The sequence below is a fragment of the Kogia breviceps genome, chromosome 13, assembly GCF_026419965.1.
Source record: "Kogia breviceps isolate mKogBre1 chromosome 13, mKogBre1 haplotype 1, whole genome shotgun sequence".
Lineage (NCBI taxonomy): Eukaryota > Metazoa > Chordata > Mammalia > Artiodactyla > Physeteridae > Kogia > Kogia breviceps.
The window spans coordinates 39,400,526-39,422,954 of NC_081322.1; the positions used below are offsets into that span (position 1 = coordinate 39,400,526).

The window sequence follows — 22,429 nt, forward strand, 5'->3', positions numbered from 1 at the left end:
TCAGCAACAAAACTCTACTGCTCACCACATAAAAAGATGCCTCTGTGCACACTCCGTGTTCACTGTTGAACTTCCTTTTTTTTTTCTTTTTTCCCATGCTGGCGTTTTATTTTGTTTCCCAGTTTAGGGCTCTGGCACCTTCCCATACTGCACATCCTGAGACTTTCTCAAGGAGCGCAGCTTCTAGTCACTGTCCCCGGATCTTCTCTCTTCTCTTCCATCTGTCCCTGCCAGCTCTCCCTCACCTGCAGACTCAAAAGGAGATCAGCTGCACTAAAGACTGCCTGACTTCAGATGGGAAGGGCAAAACTGGGTTGAAGCAAGAGTCCTACTGCAGCATCTGGTACACAGATTTACTGACTTTAATGGAATTAAAAAACAAAACAAAACAAATGCACAGCCTATATCCCAAGACTTATTATAGCATCCTTAATTTATCTACTTGGCTTTTGATGACATTTTTTTCTTCCACTGAAATGTATAATGTCTTCTCATAGTTAAACTGTGGAAACTTTTCCACTCAATGTCCTCCCTCTGGGATGTAATAAAGAGACAACTCATGGCCGAACAGCATGTTGGAGACACATTTTCTGTGAAAGAAAAATGTTTTTTACAATATGTAATGTTCCTCAAAGGAGATGGGTCAAAACATAGATATCAATCCTCTGTAACCATTTACTGAATACCATATTTGGTTTGAGAATATTAAAATGTAGTATGTTATTTTTGAAAGGTTGAGTATTTTGTTACAGATGTTTTAATTTTTATAACATCCATGTAGAAATTAGAATTATTTGCAGTATTTGCATGCTCTCTTTTCCAAAAAAAAGGTGATAGAAGGGCTGAGCAGAGAAGAGCAGAATGTGGTGTAGGTGAAAGCATATCTCACCTGTCTGGGAGTCCGCTGACTGGGGACTTTTATCAGGGATCGGCCACTTCCTAGTGTGACCCTGTGCTCAGCTTCACTCTCCTAAGGTGTGAAATGGGAACAAGTATACTCTCAAGCATGGTTGTGAGAAATAAATGACATAATTTGCACAAAATACCTGGCTGTAGCAGGAATTCAAGACATGATAGTTGACAATATAACTCAACCTAGGATTGTCAGAGGGCTAATTGTTTTAATGGCATTTGGTTATCTAAAGGAAATGTGACATTATTGTAAGTCTACATTAGTATCTATATAAATCTAATACAGAGAAGGGTTCTGATTTCATCAATGGATGTCATCGAGGAAGGCAATGACAATTCAAGATAACTCAGATACTAAGTTGAAATTTATATTTACTAGAATTTGGCCTAATTATTAAAAATGCTCAGTGTTGGGCTTCCCTGGTGGCGCAGTGGTTGAGAGTCCGCCTGCCGATGCAGGGGACACGGGTTCGTGCCCCGGTCTGGGAGGATCCCACATGCCACGGAGCGGCTGGGCCCGTGAGCCATGGCCACTGAGCCTGCGCGTCCGGAGCCTGCGCTCCACAAAGGGAGAGGCCACAACAGTGAGAGGCCTGTGTACCACAAAAAAAAAAAAAAAAAAAAAAAAGTTCTGTGTTTAAGTTGGTCTTATTATGATATTAAGGCCATAACCTCAAGGAAACTATTCTTGTTTGGGTGATACTATTTAGATTGTAAATAATCAGGCAGATAATGCCCAAAATTTACTTCAGGAGCCAGAAAACTCCATTTTAAAAAATCATTTAAAAGCAAATATGAGTTATAGGGTAAATATTACATGTGAGCTATAAGTATCAATGTAAAAACTTTAGGTATTTGCTACATGTAAACTTTTTCTTTTGTTATAACTGAACCCAATCTCTGTTTCACAAGACTACGATGCTAGAAAGTAGAAATGAAACCTTCAGATAATCTCAGCTGATTTAGTCTTCTCTCGTGTCCATCCCCTGCACTTTTCTCACTGGGCTGGCATCTACATGACAGGTGGGTGGGTGGGTGGCATTTACTCCTCAGCCACTGTCACCTCTCCAGCTGGCATCCTCTGATGTGGAAGTCCTCATGGAATCTCTGATCAAACATTTTGGGGGCAGGCCTACTTCAATTTTGTAGTCTCACGGAAGCAACATAAACGCCCACCGACACATGAATATACAATATAAAGAAGTTGTGGTGGTGTACATACACACATATACACACACACACACACAATGGAATATTAGTCAGCCATAAAAAACAATGAAATAATGCCATTTGCAGCAACATGGATGGACCTAGAGATTACCATACTAAGTGAAGTAAGTCAGAAAGAGAAAGATAAATACCATATGATATCACTTATATGTGGAATCTAAAATATGATACAAATGAACTTATTTACAAAACACAAACAGACTTACAGACACAGAAAACAAACTTATGGTTACCAAAGGGGGAAAGGGGGGAGGGCTAAATTAGGAGTTTGGGATTAGCAGATACAAGATACTGTATATAAAATAAACAACAGGTCCTACTGTATAGCACAGGGAACTATATTCAATATCCTTTAATAAACCATAGTGGAAAAGAATATGAAAAAGAATACATATATATGTATAACTGAATCACTTTGCTATACACTAGAAAGTAGCACAACATTGTAAATCAACTATACATCAATTAAAAATTAAGTATAAATTTAAAAAAATTCTGCAGTCTCTCAGAGCCACACTCTCAGCCACACATGAAACACACACTATGGTGAGTGGAGAGTACTTATGGCAACCCCAGGACCTTCTGTCCAAGCCCTTGCACACCGCTGTGCCTACCCACACTGTGCCTGGCTGCAACATGCTGGGCTGGCACTCTTCCAGGATGCATCTCAGAAAGGAGGCACTATTCGCCTCTACTCTCTGCTCTCTGCCTTCAGATTCCCTCAAACCTAGCAAGTGTGCCAGTTGCTCCTCTGACTCCCCAGGGAACTAGGACCCGGGTGGGAAGCTTCAGTGAGCCTCCATCCCTTGTATAAACTCCTTTGCTCCCTTTTCCCCCCCAACCACACAGAATCGTAATCCATTTCTGGACTGGGAAATCTTCCTTTGGCTTATCATTTCTTTTTTGGAACCTCTTTTTTAAGACATAGACTTTATTTATTTATTTAGGCCGTGCCGCACAGCTTGCAGGATCTTAGTTCCCCTACCAGGGATGGAACCCTCGTCTTCTGCAGTGAAAGCACACAGTCCAGTTCCACTGGACCACCAGGGAACTCCCAAGGCGTAAATTTTATAATCTAAATCCTTCAGGTCATTGGGTCTTGATACTCAAAATCTAGCCTTTTGAAATTCAAAGAAGAAAGTTTTCTCTCAAACTTTTTTTTTCTGCCTTGAATTTCACAAGCCCATTTTAAATCTCAAAAGTCACAGACAACTCAAAGTTTTGTGAATTTCTTTTATAACAGCCTTACCCTGAAGCAATGGATGCTAAAGTCTAGTTTAAGTGAATGAGTGCATGGGATAGAAAGGAATTAACAGGTACAAACAAAACAATACTTTCTTAATACATCAAAATATTGTCTCACCACAAATGGAAGTTGCCCTATACCTGGATTTCGTTTATTCTTCATTGCCTGGCCTATATTATTTTCTAGTTAATGGCTTGAGAGATTGACTATACAGTTGGACAATGGCCAAACCATGTATGACAATAGGACTCTGACCCATTCTTTATTATATTCTTTTCCATTATGGTTTATCCCAGGATATTGAATATAGTTCCCTGTGCTATACAGAAGGACCTTGTTGTTTATCCATTCTATATGTAATAGTTTGTGTATATATAACTGGGTCACTTTGCTGTACAGCAGAAATTAACACATTGTAAATCACTAAACTTCAATTTTTAAAAATTTGAAAAAAGAAAAGACAAAAAAAAAAAAAAACACAGCACTGACCCATAATCTCCGAAGCAACAAGTCAGAGAAGCCAAACCAATTTCTCCACAATCAGCCCAGAATGACTGGAACTTGGTAAAAGACTGCCAGCTTCCCAATTCCTTACCACCACCCGCTTCCAACTCAGGACGAACTAGAGAAAGCCAATATGCTTCCCAAACTGATTTTCCCCCAAAGTAGGATGCCCTGTGTCTAGTTAGCCCTCTCCAGCTTCTCCAAGTCAGCAACCTCCAATCAGAGCACACCTGAAGCCTTTTTTTTTTCTCCCTATAAAGTTTTTCTACTCCTATGCCTGCCTTTGAGTCTCTGCCAAATGCAAGTGATGGTGGCTGACTTCCTTGCTCTAAATAAACAGACTTTGCTTGTTCTCATTTGGATGGTCTTCATTTATTTCCACAGGTTTACTACACATAATGCTGTTATATTCAGACATACACATTGGTAGATGAGTTTAACATTTTTTTTTTTTTTGAGCATAGAGATGCTTGGGGTAAATAAGACCTAGGCTTTGATCTCTGCTTCAATGGATAAAATTAAGAATTATAACTCGAATTGACCATTTCCTTGAATTTACAGGTACTGATATGCTTGCCTCAATGGATACGGTAGAAATGTTCATGAAAGTGTATATGAAAATCTCATTTTTATACATTAAAATTATTACATTTTAGCAAATTACTATTGAAAAGGACCCTGGTGTACATTAGTTTGAAAATGAAGAACATTTTTATTATCTAGACTATTATTCTTCATGTGTCAGGTTTCCTTAAATTAGCACACATCTGTATTAGTCTGTACATAGAAACCTAAGGCTATTGTAAAATAATAATGATCCTCAGAAGAGCAGATGATACACGTTTGCATACAGAAATTTGTGCAGTTTTATTTTTAGTTCACTTTAATGGACATTATATGAACATAACAACACTCCAAAATACAACTCACTATTCTCACTTCACAAATGAAGAAATGAATGTTAATGTAAAATGACTTGCTCAAGGCCTCACTAAAGTATGAAGCCCCTTATTCTCCTGCAAAGAATGTTGAGTCTGCTTGAAGCTACCAGCTGGGGAGCTTCTTATAGCCCTATATCTGACAGAAGGCCTCCATTTTTTTGAGAAGGTCATGGTCTTCACCATGACACCATGGCAAAGAGGGTGAGGATGTTCTTGGAACAGCAGGGAGGGAAGGGGATCCCCACTCAGGGAGGTGCCCAGCTGAGTTAATCTGCTGATTAATGGCAGAGCTAATCACAGCCTGATGATCCACACATACAAATAATGGAACCAGAAAGAAATTTAGGCCTTTGCATGCAAAGGGGGTTTCTTTACACTGTGCATTTGTCTACCTTGATCTTAAAATAAAATTCTGATCTCTTATCCATCCCTTATGTGCAGGCCCCATATAATCTGGCCTCTGCATTCCTCTTTCACTACTTTTCCTACCACTCTTCATGCTCTAGATACTTTCAGTTTCTCCAACGTGCTGAGTACATTCTTCAGCTCCTATAGAATTCTGACCAGAACACTTTTCTCCAGGATTACAAGACCTCTGCATAGACAGTCCTTCTCATATTTCCTATTTCAGGTCAAATTTCTCCTCCTAAAAATCTATCTTGACTATTTTAGCTAAAGCAGACCCCAACCTCTATACCCACCCTACTCCAGTTCCTCTCTATCACATTGTCCTTTTATGTCACCTATCTGGATCTAAAGTTGCCTTCTTTTATTGTTATTATTTTTAACTTTATTTTTTTGGCTGTGTTGGACACAGGCTTTCTCTAGTTGCGGCGAGCAGGGGCTACTCTTCATTGTGGTGCACGGGCTTCTCATTGCAGTGGCTTCTCTCTTATTGCGGAGCACAGGCTCTCGGAGCATGGGCTCTAGGCGTGTGGGCTTCAGTAGCTGTAGCACGCGGGCTCAGTAGTTATGGTGCTTGGGCTTAGTTGCTCCACGGCATGTGGGGTCTTCCTGGGCCAGGGCTCGAACCCGTGTCCCCTGCATTGGCAGGTGGATTCTTAACCACTGAGCCACCAGGGAAGCCCTTCTTTTATGATTTCTTTGCTTATTCATTGTCCCTTTTGTACACTGTAAGCTTAGTGAGATTTTGGTAACTTGTCTGTTATTTTTGTGCTGGATCCAAAGCACTCAGAACACCATTCCTGGAATATAGTGGGCTCTCAATACATATTTGTTGAATAAAGGAATGAATAAATCATGAATCCCAATTGAGAATGAGAGATATGTACCCATTCCTCAGAAAAAAATGCACTGAATATTTTGTATATCATTTCAGGAGGTTCCAAAGCCCTGGAAGCTCACCTGTAGGCTCCTGATTAAAGCCCCTGCATTATAGTTATGCTGTTTCATAATGTTCTTTTTGAAATTAATTCTGAATTTTGTTCTTTGAAGTTAAACATGAGCACGAATTTTGAATGTATGCTTAAGATGGACTATAACAAATCACAGGCCAATTGCTGCTCACTGGTTTTGAATAAAATAGATCTATGATATTTACATTACCTGATCCTAATGACCATATTTCAGTGAATGAAGATAACATTGTGGTACAAATGTTAAATGCTCATCCATATCCAGTTCTCCTGTCCTTTAGGGAACATGGTGGATTCAGTTCCCAGCTTCCCTAGCAGTTGGGCAGAGCCATATGACTAATTGTAGCCAATGGATTGGAGGCAGAAGTGACCTATGTCACTGCCAGGCTGGAGCATTTAATTGCTGTGTGAGATCCTCCAGGGCTCCATCTTCTCCTACTTACTGGTTATGGAAGTACATGCTGGTACAGAGGTGCAATGCCAAGCTGTCACATGGAAGACAGTTGCTCTGGAGAGTCACACAGATCTTCAGCAGACTTTGTGTGAGCAAGGAGTATAAACCTCTTTTGTTTTAAGTCTCTTAGATTTTCTAATGATTTGATATTGCAGCATAAACTACCATAACCAAATATGCCACTAATTGGAAAATATGCTATTGTTTCATATACCAAGGAGGGAAAAAAAAGCTGTCACTATAATTGAAAGAAATCTTGTAAGATATATCACAATTTCAGAGATGTTAAAATTAGAAAAATGTGGGTCTTAGATTATATAAAATACAGATTGTTAACAGGAATTTGTCAAAGAAGATTAGTATAGTGTCAAGAACTCCAAATCCAGAGGTGAACAGAAAGTTATGGATTCAAATCCCAATACTTACTAGCTTGTGACTTAATAACTTAGCTTGTGTAAGCCTTAGTTTCTTCATCTGTGAAATGGGGATCACAGTAGATGCTGCCTCATAGGGTTTTGTGGATGTTAGATGAGACAGTTCTAATAATGTGTTCAGCATAGTAATTTTCCCACATATTTTTGTCACCACATTTGGTTAGATCATAGAGCTTGTTCAAATTGAGCATTAATTTCAAACAATATACAAAAGTAAGTTTGTCATTATGTCATACTGCTCAATCAGCAAATATCTATTAATTCCTTACCAGGCATGAAGACTGGGCCTCTAGTTAGGTGTTCGTGGAGATAACAAAGAAGCAGATCTAGGGGTTGAGGGCTGAAGGCAGATCACCCTGGGGTCTTCCTATCCACTCTCCAATGTATTTTTCTGGAGGAATCAGAAAATTGGCACAGAAGAACATCAAGAACAACCTTGAAGAGTAAAAGAAGTCACAAAAATATAACTGAGGAATGAATGTATGAAAGGTCAGCCCTGTGCTTATTTTGGCAGGACTGGCAGGACTAGTCACCAAAGGGAAAATTGAAGACTTTTTCTATGTCCAGGGTCTGTCTTTGGTGCATTTGTGTATGTGTGTATGTGAGAGAGAGAGAGAAAGAACAAGCTGATGATTGGGGAGCATAAGGGTAAGTCAAAGAAGCAAAAGAGTGGTTCTTCTGAGATAAGTATGAGATTGATTTTTCCTGTCCACATAAGGTTATACTCTTACAGACTGTATGAAGTTATCCAGGGAATATTATTGGACTCATGGTATTCATAAAGCAGCAACTTGTTATAATTGTCCTCAACTGTAGCACATTTGAGGAAACCTACACCTTGTCATTGCCAACGTGCAACAATCATCAGCTCTGAAGTTTAATTCTAGACTAAAAGTCTCCTCACACATACTTTATGAGCTTTCATTCTGTCACTGAAGATGTGCATTGGGCATTGTAATTCAACATTCTCACCTCGGTTTTCTGGAGGACATATGCCTTTGAAGGAACAGGTGGCTGATTAATATGACTATTTTTATTAAATGCCTGAACAATGGCAGAGCAAGTAATTTTCTTTAAAGGAAGTATAGCTGCCTTTAAATATAACTCTGGGCTACAGTTCACCTTTTCTGTTTATTCTTAACTTGTGAAACTGTATCTTAGGACTTGGGGTATATAACTTGGTATTTGATATCAGCTGAAACACAGTGAATCAATTGTAATGGTGCTGGCACCAAAGGAAACAGAGGGGACTTAAATATGTTTCCAGAAGACAAAAAGCTTCTCTTTGTGCACACTTTATAACATATGTTTCCACACTTTTAGAATATTTGAAAGTCCAAAAAAAGTTTTCTCACTATTTTTCATTAAAGACCAAGAGGACAAAACAGAGAAGACAAACTAACTCCAACCCACATATCATTTATCAGATATTTTGGATGAAATTCAGATTGAAAAATCAAAAATATTCCCTTTTTCTCTCCCTTCCAGCAACGGCATTAGGATGCTTATTCCTCACTGAGAAATACACCCACTCTCTCACACTCGGAAATGTTGTGTTAACGTTCCAGGAAGGGGGGAGCGGGGGTGTTACTGCAAACAGGTTTGGGCTCCTCCCTGCATCCTTGCTGCCTGGGTCGTTTTAGATCAGCTGTGGGCTACTGCGGGCTGCATGACCTGGCCAGAGCACTTGGGCTCACAACCTGTGTATACCTGGGTACACTCCCAGATGCTACCGGTAATATCTCGAATAAGGGACCCTGTACAGCAGAGCACTCCCTAAAACCTCATCGACCCTCGCCTCTTGACTTTTTCGCGTCCGGGATAACCGCCCCAGGATTTTTAACTTTCATTGGGGCGTTTCGCGCGGACCCTTTGCAGGCGCTGCGGAGCCTGCTTCGGCCCCGCTCCCTCTGGCCTCTTGGCTTGCCTGGGATCCACTAGCCACGCGAAGCGGGGTGCAGCCTCCTCTCCAGACAGGGAAGGGAAGAGGCGAGAGGAGGTGCTCAGGTCTCCTGGGTACCCTCCCAAGCATCTGTAATTTGACCTTTACGAAACAAAATGATGCTAAAAGGCAAAATAGCCAACATGGAGGTACTCAGCCCTCCTGAGTACGCTCCCAAAGAGCTCTAATTTGACGTTTAAGAAACAAAACAATGCCAAAATGCAAATTAGGCAGTATAATACCCAGGATGAGCCTCGTTTGACAGGCCAAACTGAGATTTTAATGGAAAGGTTACTCATATCCGCACACCGAATTCATTCTTATAGTACTTTAAAAAAATGTTAAAAAAAGTGTAATTTTAAGTTCCACTGACTTAAAATTCCATTGACTGTCACAATGCACACTCCACTATAACACTCAGTGGAACAATGGACACCCCCATATCGCATTGTGTCAGGTAATTAAGAAGTGTCGCGGCGCCGGAAAGCGAAGCCCGGAACGTCAATGTGTCCCCCGCCGCGTGTACGAGCGGTTTAGGGCTGCGTGTCTCACCGAAAACTCATCAAAACGTTCAGGCCAGTGCCTCAACCCAGAGAGGGAAAAACGCCATCCGAGCTTGGCCCCGGGCGTGGACAGAGAGGCCCAAAGAATAAGCGAGCGAGCACAGGGGGAACGAGCACGTCTCGGGGAGAGCAGACGCGCGCAGGGAAGTCTAGGGGAAAGAGTGCACCCAGCGGGTAGGGAGGGTCCCGCCCGGGGTGGCTAGGGAGTCCCGTTCCCTGGAGAATTGAACCCCACGCGGGACCCTGCGCTCCCAGCAGCACCCAATCTTTGGGGAGTTAAAACTCAGGGCACAGAGACAACAGTGCGCGCGGGGGTCACAGGGTAAGGCTGTTACTTTGTAGTGAGACGTCGTGTGTGTGTGTGTGAGAAAGAGAGAGAGAGACAGAGAGAGAGAGAGAGAGAGAGAGAGAGAGAGAGAGAGAGAGAGATTGAGAAAGAACTGGAGAGAAAAAAAAGAAAAAAGAGCAGGGAGCTGAAGGCCGAGATGTCCTACTTCTAAGTGGTTCATTGAGAGGCAAAAGCCTTCTAGCAAGCGCAGTCGTACGTAGCCCGCGCCGCATTGGGGACCAGCCGAGCAGGGCGCGGGGGTCTCTCCAAGGGGCCTCCAGCCTCACGAGCCCGGAGGTGGCCCCCAGAAGGGGACACTGTCCTGGCAGCTGTGGGGAGGTCGGGACTGTGGTTTCCTTCTCCCGAGACCCCGGCGCTGCCATCCGGTGGGGGCGAGCTCAGTCTGCCTTCTTCGTGGGGGAGGAAAGCGGACCTCTAGCAACGCGACCTCGGGTCCCCGCGCCCTCCCACCGCCCAGCCTCCTCCCCTCAACCACATTCATTTTTCCTCAGCAGCTTCCAGTTCGGGCTCAAAGCCCAACTCCGAGCCCACCCGGGCCCTCATCACGGAGCTAAGGGGTACGGCGGAGTCGGAGAGGGCCCGGGGGGGACGTCGTACCGAGGTAGCGGCCGTGAGGGGCGCCGCGTCCCGCCGGTGCCCGCCGCGGATGAGCCAGCGGCCGCGAGCAGCCCCCGGAGCCGCGCAGCATCCGCGTCTACAGTGACGGTAGAAGCCACGCCCGCTCGGGAGCTGGGGGCTGTCCTAGCCCCCCCACCTTTCCCCCGCCCGCCCCCTCCTCCCGGCGCCGGCCCCCGGCCCGCCCCCAGCTCGGCTAGCGGGAGGCGCTGTGCGCCTGGGCTGGCGCGCTCTCCTGGGCGCACACGCACACGCGCACAGACAAACACACACACACACACACATACACACACACACACACACACACATCCACGCACGCACGCCCAGAGCCGCTCTCTCCGCGCCCGGCCCACGTTCCCCTCGCCCATGCAGACGGACAGAGCGACGGAAGATGGCTGACGACTCCACGGGGCACCGAGGATGCAGCCTGGCGGCGGCGGCGGCGGCGGCGGGAGCGGCAGGAGCAGCGGCGGCGGCAGGGGCAGCGGCGGCAGCGGCGGCGTTGGCGGCGGCGGCGGCGGCGGCAGCGGGAGCAGGAGCGGCGGCGGCGGCGGCATCCCCGAGACTCCTCGAGCTACCTTTCCCTCTGACAGCCACTGACGTTCTCCGCCGCTAGAAGAGACCCCGCTTCTCCGGCGCCCGCCTTCCCTCCCCCCCGCCTAGCCCCAGCCCCAGCCCCGCCAGCACCGCTACCTCCGCCAGCCTTGCCACCATCAGCACCACCTCCACCACCGCCGCCGCCGCCGCCGCCGCCGCCACCACCGCCGGCGGCGGCAGCAGCCATTTCATCTCCACAGAAACCAGACACAAAAACATGGCAGAAATGGAGAAAGAAGGGAGACCTCCGGAAAATAAAAGAAGCAGGAAACCGGCTCACCCAGTGAAAAGGGAGATCAATGAGGAAATGAAGGTATTTTTGGACTTCGGGGCCAGAGAGCCTGAGCTCTTTCTTCCGCCTGCTCCCTTTGGGCCGTTGTATAGATTCGGAGGGTACAGGGGAGCGCTTGTCAGTTTCTGTAGGATGCCCAGAACGCCTCAGCTCCTCCTCCAGGTGCAAACCGAGGCCAACTCTCGGGCTGCATCCCCGAGATTTGCCTGCCTCAGATTTGATGGGGGTGGAGGGGCGGCAGGGAAACCACATACTGTTTAACCTTATAAACCCCAGGTTGCTAAGAGGCGCGTTTCAGAGGGAGGGGACCGGGAGCCCAAGTGGAGGGTGGGTATATGGGGAAGAGGCTTTCCTAGTCGGTGGGGTAGTTTTGTCCTCTTTCTCGGGAGCCATCCCCGGGATCCCTCCAAAGTTAAGAGCCGTCGGACCGGAGCACCGGGGAGCGCTGGATTCCACCCCTCTCCCCAGTTCATCTCCCCGTTCCTCGATCACCGCTTCCCGCCTAGAAGCCAGCTGCGACGGTGTAAAGGGGCTGTCAGTGCCGGGGCGAGTTGTGGCCCGAGCGGCGCGGGTCTGGGTACCGTTTTGACGGTCGGCTCGCTTCGCCCGCAGCTGCTCGCTCCTCTCACTCGGCTGCCTCCGCCTGCCGCTCGCCTTTGCATGCTCCACTTCCCAGTTAAGCAGACCCGGGCAAACCCCGGTGCAAGATAGCTGTCTGAGGGGCGGCCTTCGCAGAGCGCCTGCCCATTGTTCGGAAAGGCCAGCCCGGAGTCCTGTCGGCGAGGCCGGGCTCCCTGCCAGGCCAGCGGTGCTCCAGAGGTGGCGAGCGCAGCAGCCTGGCGCTCCAGCTGTTCGCGTTGGAGTGATTGCACAAGAGCACCGCTCGGCTCCAGACCCCCCTCGTTCCCCCCCCCCCACTTATTTTCCATGAAGTTGCAGCTTTTGCCCTGTGAGGGTTTTGTTTTGTGTTGATTTCACGAGTCTCTCTTGATTTTTTTAAAAAAATGTTTTATTTGTATTTTTTGTCTTTCTGTGAGTTACAGACAAGTAGCAGATTTCAGGGGGGACTTTAGTTTTCATTCTGCAGCCGTCTTGGTGTTTCCCCATCTTCTGCATAGAATCCTTAACACTGCCCACTGACTTGGTCAGGTTGGTTAAGTTGGTATTTAAAAGACAAACGATGGAGATGGCAAGCAACTAAGTAAAATTTATTGCGGTTTGACGTTGTCTTGATTAGAACCAGCATATTCTAGAGAGTGTCTTGAATGAAGCCCATGTTTAGAAAGGGGCACACGGATAATACATCCTATATCTGTACCTAGGTGCATATGCTTAGCGTTCCTTTCTTCCAGAAAATGTCTGTAGCAATCTGCATTTTGGAATAAGGGTTTTTATTTCTGGGTGACGAATTTAGTGCCTGGAAGCATGAGATGCAGCATCAGTCCAAGGAGAGTTAAGGAAGATTTGCCTTGGAAATCAGTGCCATTCCTTGCAATGGAAACCTCCATTGATTCCACTGATAGACAGTTTTTTAAAAAAGAGACCAGCAGGAGTTGTCTTCTCATGGGGATGGAATTCAAACAGTTTACAATAACCATCCTTCCTCACTCGCCTTTCCCTCCTGTCCTGCATTTCCAGATTACTTTTCCATTTCATTTTAAATTGGGGGTGGAGGAAGAGGAGAGAGGTAAAGCCACTAAGAAATCACAGTGTGCACTGGCCCTTTAAAACACTGTCTAATGTGATCTATATGGATGGCAGCTTTTAAGTTTCATAGGTTCTAGAATTACAAATTAGCTAATTTTAATCAAAACATGTGAAATGTTATCCCGGCTGGATATAAAGGCTGACTGTGCTCGATGCTTGGGGCTCACGTTGTTGACTTTGGCTGCGGGAGCACTCCGTGGTTTGGGAGATAGTTGTCCTTCTACAGTATAACAGATGTTTGTCTGAACTGGTGAGGAAGAAACAAAAACAACATTGTGTGAAGGGGAAAAATTACACAATTTTTAGCCAATGCTGCAGGACTAAGTATGGAATTAACCTTCGTGCACAGAATTTCCTCTTTTTAAAATGTTATTTTTCTTCCAAGTCACCACCTACTATTTGAAGTTTTAATCCTTATCATTTCAGTACAGAGTAGCATTAAATAAGAAGTTTTACACAGCAAATAAATCAATTGCCTGAAGGATCAGTATTTTCTCCCTAGTTTGGAACAATGTGTGAGAGACACTGGGTCAGAATCTTCAGTCCTGTCAATGCATATCGTGCCAGTGAGACATGAAATCCCATTTCTAGTGGAATTATTTCGGTATGCATTCTTCTAATATAATAGCACCAAAAGTCCTCATTTTAAAAGTGATTTCTTAAAGTCAGAAGCTGGAAGGGTTATTTTGAACTCATCAATATTTTTCTGCTTTTAATGTTAATAACCACATCAATAAAACCCCTCCCTGAACCTCACGGTATTATTACTCCTCCATCTCCCCAAACCTAAAGTGTAGAGTAACCTAACAAGTTGGTTGCCCTGCATAAAAATATGTGCAACAAAATGTCACCGAGAACACAATGTGGCCTTGTGCAGCTTCATATCGGTGCCGCTGGAGCTGCCTGGCTGTGTTTGCCTTCATCTGAACGGCTTTCATCTGGACCAGTGTAAACTAAGCCCTGGTAAGTAATCACAGCCCGGCAGAAAGAAAGGAATGTATACAGCTAGCACGGCCTAAGCTGTAAAAACGGAAACCTGAGCCCCACCGTGGATCACATATCAAGGCTTGAAGGTAGGGGAAATGAAAGGGGGAAAGAGGAGAGAGGGAATGCAAAAGTCAGCCTGGGAAGTGGAGGATCAGGAGGAGGCCCCCCTTAGGGAGAGTTGGCTCAGGGATTAGGGAATTTTATCGTGGTGTACAGTGACCTACTCAGGTTTCAACACTGGTTGGATCAAGTTGCTTGTCTGCGAGCTGAAAGAAAAAGGACTGGTGTGTATGTGATTTTTTTTCCCCTTCGGGTAATAGAAAGGACATTGGTATAAGCATCTATTTTAAGTACAGCAAATGCAGGGAGCTGAGAATGAGCAACAAAATTGCCTCATCATAGAGACTTCCTTCAAGATTTCCTAACTGAGATAGTCACAAATTTATTTAAAAATGGACAGAGAAGACACACTGGCAGAGGTTTAGCTGACACCAGTAATGGCATTGGAGATTGTCTTCATGTGGCTGGGAGCTAATGTTGGTTGCTGTTTCACTAGATCAGATATTGAGTTACATTTTCGATATCACTGGTTTAATGTACAAAGCAGTTGTAACAAATTTAAATTTGATACAATATAGTCTTGTGTGTGAAAAGTACATGACTTGGCATAGCTTGCCTTTAATGTCCTTTAGTGAAAATACCTTCAAGTAGAAATGTTCGTCTCATGACCTTTACAATGTTTCTTTATGTTTTCCCCCACACACTTCATCCTGGTTTTTCTTAATTAAAAAGACTTGTTGCTTTACTGTACTTACAGTCAGTCTGCCCTATTTAGTTAGTGACCAGTAGAGAGGATTTTAAAAAAATCAGATGGCAATTCAATTTATATTTTGACTACTTTCGGTTTCTAAAGCGAATATTGTGATTGTATCTAATGTAATATGCCTTCAATATATTGTTAGCTCACATGTATCATAATAAATGGCTCTTAGGAGGGAATTCTGATATATGGAAGTGTTAATTCGTTTCAGGTGTTCATCCAGAACATAACATAAAAGCTAGATGTAATATTGGATGTGCAAATGTAAATATATGAGTAAGTGTAAATATAGTTGCACTTAAGGGTATGTATTTTATGGGCATAGATCTTGGTGAACATGGTTAGTGACTACTAAACAGTAATACAACTCAAAAAAAAGTAAACTATGAGTAGAGATAATGAGTCAGATTTTCATCTTTTAAAACTCTTTGACAAAACCGTTGTGATTAGATCAAGCACTCTGCCCTGGAAACTTTCCTAAACAAACCATAATTAATGCATTTACAATGTTTGGCTTCCTTATCAATTGCTCAACTACAGGATAATCTGTGTTAAATGTCTTAGGGTCTTTGCTGAAGTTCTCTGTCTATAAATATTCTTAGTAAGTAATTTGTACCTAAAATTATGCTTCGGTCCTAATGCCTACAGTTAGAGTCAGGCACATCTGTTAGAGTTTAGTAGTAAACTCACCATAAGATTTTCTAGTTTAGTTTCTGATGGTCTCCATTTGGCATTAAAAATGACCTGTGTCAATTGCATAGACAATAAAGCAAGTTGCATCTGAGCTGGTGAGTGCAGTGATTTAAATAGCTTGCCATAAAATAAAATAAAATAGAGATATCAGAGTGTGGATTGGAAAAGTCAGCGTGTTTAAGGTTGAAATCAGCTCATTACTAAAACAGGTATATTTTAAGTTTTGCTCCTGAAACTCCATCCTGATGTCAGAAACAGTGAGTCTCAGGAACCTAGAAAGTGGGCTTGGGACCAGATCTCACTGTGGCATTCACAAATTATGTCAGACCTCCCTGGCTGAGCAGTGGTCTAAGGTGTGCCACGTGGCAGGGCTGGGAACTATTGTCAGTTGGAGCATGGTGCTTGCCCCTGGGAGCTGGTGTAGGATGTTCCCGAGCCCACCAGCCCTGTCCTCTGTGTTGCTCTCAGTTGTCCTGCTCAAGGCTCTAGTCTCAAACCATAAGAGAAGGGCCTGGGAGGGCACAGAGAGCTATGAATTCTGCTCTGTTCCAACCGGGAGTTTTCTGAAAAGAGTCTCTTTCTCCATCTGTGAACTGGTGAGGATAGTGTGTGGTAGAGCGGGACTCTCTAAGCCTTACACAATTCACAGGTTCCAGAGAGGAGGAAATGGAAAGGAACCACTCCACTTCCTCCCGAATCTGAAATAAACATTTGAACTAGAAGAAAATGAGTCTGACAGACTCATTCCCTTCTGCGTTTCCTGCCTCTGTGCTTGCCAAGCACTGCTCTGAGAAGCCAAGCCCTACTCTCCTTGTGTGAAAGACAGACTCATACAAACCAAGAGGTAACAGAGTTTTTAAATGAAAGTCAAAAACAGGGCCTCAGAAAAGGCAAATATCAGTGAATACAAGTGACTGTCTGAAAAAGGAGAGTTCCAGGGAAATAGAGGTGTCTTGCAAGAGTGACCAGACTTCTTGTATCTTCTAAGGAAGTGTTCTTTTTATTGAGTCTTTATACTTTTTATTTTTTTGAAAAATTATTAGAAGTAGTAGAAGGTGGATCATTTAAAAATCTCTGAAGTCTAAAACTTCCTCTTGCGGAATGGGAAGTCAGCCATACTTGTACTCAAGCTAATAAGATTATTGAATATTTTCCTAAAAGAGAAGGGATATTCCAGGGTAGAATTTAAAAAAAAAAAACAACTTTGTTTTTGATGGTGCCAATTGAAACATGTAAACAGACATGAAAGCCTGTGCTGGGTGAGATTTGCTGAATGTATATTTTAGAATCTGCAGACTGATAGGTGTTAATATCTGTTATATAACTAAAGGGCTGTGGAACTCTGTCCTGCTTTAAGGCCAGTGGCTTTTGGCATGAAGAGGAAAACAATGTAACAAGTCTTGGTGATTTTAAGGCCAGTGCTGCAGCTGTGATAGTACACAGCTGCACACAGCTGCACACCTGCCATGCCTGCTACAGTGTTAGCCCCAGGGCTGGTCTCCACAATTTCACACATTTGTTTGACCTTTTTAGGACATTTGATGTCCTGGCCACAGATTAAAACATGGGGACATAATTGTCTGCTCTGTGTCACAACAAGACAATAAAGCAACGTAGATTTTAATATGTGGAAACACACAATTTTGGTTTCATGTGACAATAATACATCCATCTAATTCAGACTGTGTCCATAGGAGAACAAGACTTTCTCCTCAGGCCTGCTCCAGGTCGGAGCTGGATTTTAGTGTTTTGATGTGTCCTCTGCCCTTAGAACTGTGTGCTAATCATTGTGTTGTGGCTGAGAACGATGCTGCAAAATGACCCAAATGAAGCTCAGTGACCTTCTTCAAAGGATTTCAGGCCAAAAATCTGTATGCAGTTCAGATAAAAACAGCAAGGCTCAATGGGTAAAGTCTGCACCAAGAGTATGAATCTGGCTGCTCTTTAACATAACATGCATGTGGATGACCGTCAAATGGGATGTCTGTGGGAGTGGCTTATCCTTAGGATACCACAGACCCAGTAGGATCATGAGTGTGGAAGTACTTTGTAGCCTGTAAAGGGCTCTTCCCACAGTTCTTTTTGCACTATTTAAATTTTGCCTGCTTCTTGGTAGAACCTTAAAATAAAACCGATCAATTAGATCTGTGTTACGAGAGATGACTTCAAGTCAAATCAACTTGAATTCCCAGGAGTCTGAGAGTGCTACATAACATTGGATATTATAATTCTTTTAACTTTCAGACCTGGGGATAGGTAGAGCTAGAAATTGATTTCTAATCAAGTTTAATTCCTACTTCCTACAAAAGAAACTGCTTTTCTTCTGCAGCTTCATCCCCCCCAGCCCTTTAAAAATCTTAATTAGTGAACCCAGTGATGCTTAATAGAAATCTACCTCAGAAGTCAGTCAGAACCCATGGAGGTGAAAAGGGAGATAAAATATTTTCCAAAAATAACCATCATTCTATTATTCATAACCTTAACTGGCAGAGATACCAGCATATTTTTTCCCCACCTTGTAAATTGTTCAGGATTGGGGGTTTCCTTTTCCTTTGAAAGTATTTCTCATATGCTCCGCTTTCTTGGATAATGTGTGTAAGAATGTTTTGAAGTTAAGTAATGTAACTGGCAGATCCTTTTTACTGTCATTAGGACTGTGAATATGACTGACGTGGTTGTCTGTGAGAAGACTATGTGTTAATTTTTAATTAAAACTTTTTTGATTTTTATAAAAATAATACATGGACATGACATAAATAGTAGAATAAGCAATATAAATAAGCAAAAAGAAAAACAAAGCTGGTAATTTTCCTACCCAGACACAATTACCGTCAACATTTTGATGTATGTCTTTTCAAGTCCTTTTCTATGTATGATAAATGTTTTTTTTAAAAACAAAAAACAAAAATGGTCTTATAGTGTACTAACCTTCCATTTAAAATTTAACATATTGTTAACAGCTTTTCATAGCAGTAAAAATTTATCCACAGCATATATTTAGTGGCAAAATAGTATTCCATTTCAGTAATTTCATGACTAGTCTATAATTTATTTAACTGAATTCCGATTGTTTGGCATATAGTTTGTTTCTAAGAAAACAACACTGAGATAAACATTCCTGAACATTCATATTTTTGCACCTACTTCCTTAGAATAGTCCCTACTATGCCTAGAAATAAAATTGCTGAATCAAAGGGTATGTAAATTTTTAAGCTTTTATTGCAGAGAGTCAAGTTACCTTTTCTAAAAGTTGAATTAACTTGAATTCCCAGTAGTCTGGGGGTGGGACTTCTCTGGCAGTCCAGTGGTTAAGATTTTGCCTTCCAATGCAAGGGATGCGGGTTTGATCCCTGGTCAGGGAGCTAGGATCCCATATGCCTCGAAGTCAAAAAACCAAAACATAAAACAGAAGCAATATTGTAACAATTTCAATAGAGACTTTAAAAATGGTCCACATCAAAAAAAAAAAAAAAAAAAGTCTGAGAGTGCTCATTAACATTGGATATTATAATTTTTTAAGCTTTCACATATTTATTTTTAGAATCAGGTGTCCTGAATTTTGTTTGATAATTTTTCTGTATTTACATATTTTAAAAAATATTTATGGATGTATCCAAATGTGTTAGCACATTTATTGATTAGATTCTAAGTGCTAGGCATTGTGCTAGATGGGACATCAAATGAAATAAAGGGTTTCTGCCCTCAAGTAACTTATAGTGTGTTTGGTTGGGAGAGATGACATATTTTACTAGCACTGTGGAGGGATGTAGGACTTGGAGTGCAAATGGGAATTATGTTTGTGAGAAGAGGGAGGACGTGGCGTTCCCCTCATCTGAATTAATGATTGGGAGCTCTCTGAAAACTTTCTGCTTTCTTGGGTAGGATACCAAGTTGAAAACACATCTGACATTCAGTTATGCAAGGACTGAGATAAGAGAAATCGGTGGTACCTACCCTATATTTTAAACTTTGGTGTTTTCAGGATAAAATCATTAGTCCTTTTTGAAGACCTTGAAGTACTTGCATTTCAGAGTATTTTGAGCCTTTATAATTACTGTGATTTTCAAAATGACTTGAAGTCTAGTCATTATTATTTACCTGGTAAAATGTTCACTTAAAAACCATTTCGAGTGAACTTTGACATGCATACAGTATTTCTAGTTGAATAAGGAGAGTGTCTAATGAATGTCCTGGGAATTAAATTCCAACAAAAATAAACTTTGCCAAGAACTCAGAGGAGTGGGGAAATAGTTAAGTTTCCTGTCTTTCCACTCTCTTTCTGTGACCTTTTTTTTTTTTTTTAATTCTAGGAAAAGATCATGCTTTCAGATGAAAGGTTAGGCTTTTCTTCTTTCTTTAGGAACCCTGGAGGTGAGAGAGGGGAATTGGAAAGGGAGAGGAAGGGGTATGGAGGTATAGTATTAAAAGTGCAAAGCCATTAGAGTCAGATGTGATGTCAAAAAATTGTCAAATGAGAAGATTACATTTTGATTATGAATTTTAAGAACCCATATCCCAATAATAAAGACAATTAAGGAGAGTAGAGGTCAATGATCAAGTCGCAAAACAAGCAAAGTTTTAGCATAGGTAGATATGTCCTGGTTGGAAAACTCTTTGTATGTGACATTGACATCGGTGATATGATTTCTTTGCAATACTGTTGTTGGTCCAAGGAGGTATCTCCTTTGGAGTTGCTGACACATTGGACTGTACAGAATTTATAATAGAAAGAGTCCTGGTATAAGAATCAGAAGATCTGTATTTTTGTTCTGATTTTACTAGGGGATCTCTCATGCCTGTCAGTTACCTTCTGTATGCTCCAATTTTCTGTCGTAAAATGAGGATGTCACAGAGGTTCACCAAAAGTTTACTGTGGAAATCAAATACCGAACTCACAGGGTAATTGAAAGGAACAAGAGAGTTAAAGGATGTGGAAACACTGTAAAGTGCTGTAAGGGTGTTAGACATTATCATTGTAATTATAGTGACCTATTTTCCAAACCCAAATTGGACCACATGGTATGAGAGAAGATTTTTGTGCCACTTCCAAGGGTGAGAGGCAGTCTGCAAAATGTGTTTTTGTTGCCAGAATATTGAAATTCTGGCACATTTTGATGGTTTATGGGAACAATGATAAAATATTTGAGATAGTGGCTGTTCAGTAAAATTTATGCTGTGTGATCACTGGAATTATTATACTTCTTTGCAAAAGGCAATTTATTTCTTGTATAAGTAGAAATTCTTTGATTTCACAGGATCTTAGAGCTAGAAGGGCCTTTAAGAGATTCTACTTGAGTTTCCTGCTCTAAATCTCCAGGAGAAATTCTGGGTGAAGATTTTGGGGGAAGCGAATTTTACAACTTCTCTTAGTACAGTGGCTTGTCCTATTATCGAACAGCCTCACCTAAAAAGTCTTTAACTCTTATCACTTTAATTTTCTGGTAGAAAAACTTGAAAACCCTTATGGACCATAAACATTAAATTCACTTCTCCTAGAATATATTACGTTTCTTGGATGGTAAATGCAAAAATCTATTTCATTTCCTTTGGTTTAGCACCACAGCGAGCCCATATGGAATACATCAATTCCATATTGATCATATTGATTGTTCCATGAAGCCTCTGAGTTTTCAGGACAAACCGTAAACTAAGTGATGCACTTAAGATGCTGAATAATATAAATTTTGTGTTAATAATCCAGTTGAGGTTTCAGTATTTATGCGAATGTCTGAAACTTCTGGATCCCATCCCTGGGATTGGTTCTGAAAGGCTGAATGGATTTGCAGCTGGACTAAAACAAACAAATCTATATCCTTGGATGGGAGGTTGCTCCGTGAATTATGCATCTGTAGCTTTTGTGTCGCTTCAGAGGTTAGACAGAACCAGAGAAAGAGGTGTCCAAGATACAAATGGTCTAGAAAATTAGATATGGTGGCCAGGAGTTACTATGCAAGAGATTTCCTGTTTTGGGGGCACATTTCTCTTAGAGATTGAGGCAGACAGCATATAAGCTAGTAGGATGGCTTGAACTTGGCTTTTAGAGCTGTTGGGAATTTTGTGTGTGTGGTACGCGGGCCTCTCACTGTTGTGGCCTCTCCCATTGCGGAGCACAGGCTCCGGACGCGCAGGCTCAGCGGCCATGGCTCACGGGCCCAGCTGCTCTGCGGCATGTGGGATCTTCCCGGACAGGGGCACGAACCCGTATCCCCTGCATCGGCAGGCGGACTCTCAACCACTGCGCCACAAGGGTAGCCCGGGAATTGGTTTTTTGATGCAAGGTGTAATCCTTATCCTTGGAGATTTCTGCTGCCAGACCCCTGATGGAGGACCTCGGTTTGTGTGCTTAGGGACTGTCATTCTCCAGTCCAGGCACTCAGCTCAGTGAAAGAAATTGGGTGTTAGGGGAGACTGACACCTCATTAAAGCAATCTCTTTTGATTGAGTAGTGCAGCATTTAGCAGAATCCTCCTCGGTGGTATTCCAGAAGTTGCTGAGCTTATTATACATATCGATCATATAATCTTTGTGCATTCATGAAAAGAATGTCTATTTAATGTGGACATGACCAGCCATCAGAGAGAATAAATACCTCACTAAAGCTTGATATGGCTGACTGTTGGCCTTGTGGATGGTAACACTGAATCAATCTGGCTAGATTTTTAAAAATTGCTTGTGCATTATACCATCACAGATTGACCCATTTGGTGCTCTGAGCTCAAGTGGGTACTAAAGCAAAAAAAAAAAAAAAAAAAAAATCTAGCATCCTG

At 42.7% G+C, this 22,429-nt stretch overlaps 1 protein-coding gene and 1 long non-coding RNA gene across 5 annotated transcripts in view; one reads left to right on the forward strand and one right to left on the reverse strand.

The window, feature by feature from the left end:
• Positions 1-451: 451 nt before the first annotated feature.
• LOC136792448 (uncharacterized) lies at positions 452-7,481 on the reverse strand. The gene is made up of 3 exons (XR_010836241.1): positions 7,367-7,481; positions 890-970; positions 452-590 (listed from the first exon to the last, which is right to left on the reverse strand). It is a non-coding gene; the product is annotated as an uncharacterized lncRNA (long non-coding RNA).
• A 3,585-nt stretch (positions 7,482-11,066) lies between these two features.
• Positions 11,067-22,429, forward strand: part of SOBP (sine oculis binding protein homolog) — a 161,512-nt gene continuing 150,149 nt past the window's right edge. For all 4 annotated transcript variants that reach the window (XM_059083321.2, XM_059083323.2, XM_067011563.1 and 1 more), the window contains exon 1: positions 11,067-11,476. In XM_059083321.2, the coding sequence (XP_058939304.1) occupies positions 11,381-11,476 (96 nt within the window). In that variant the 5' untranslated portion in view covers positions 11,067-11,380. The remainder of the gene's footprint in view (positions 11,477-22,429) is intronic.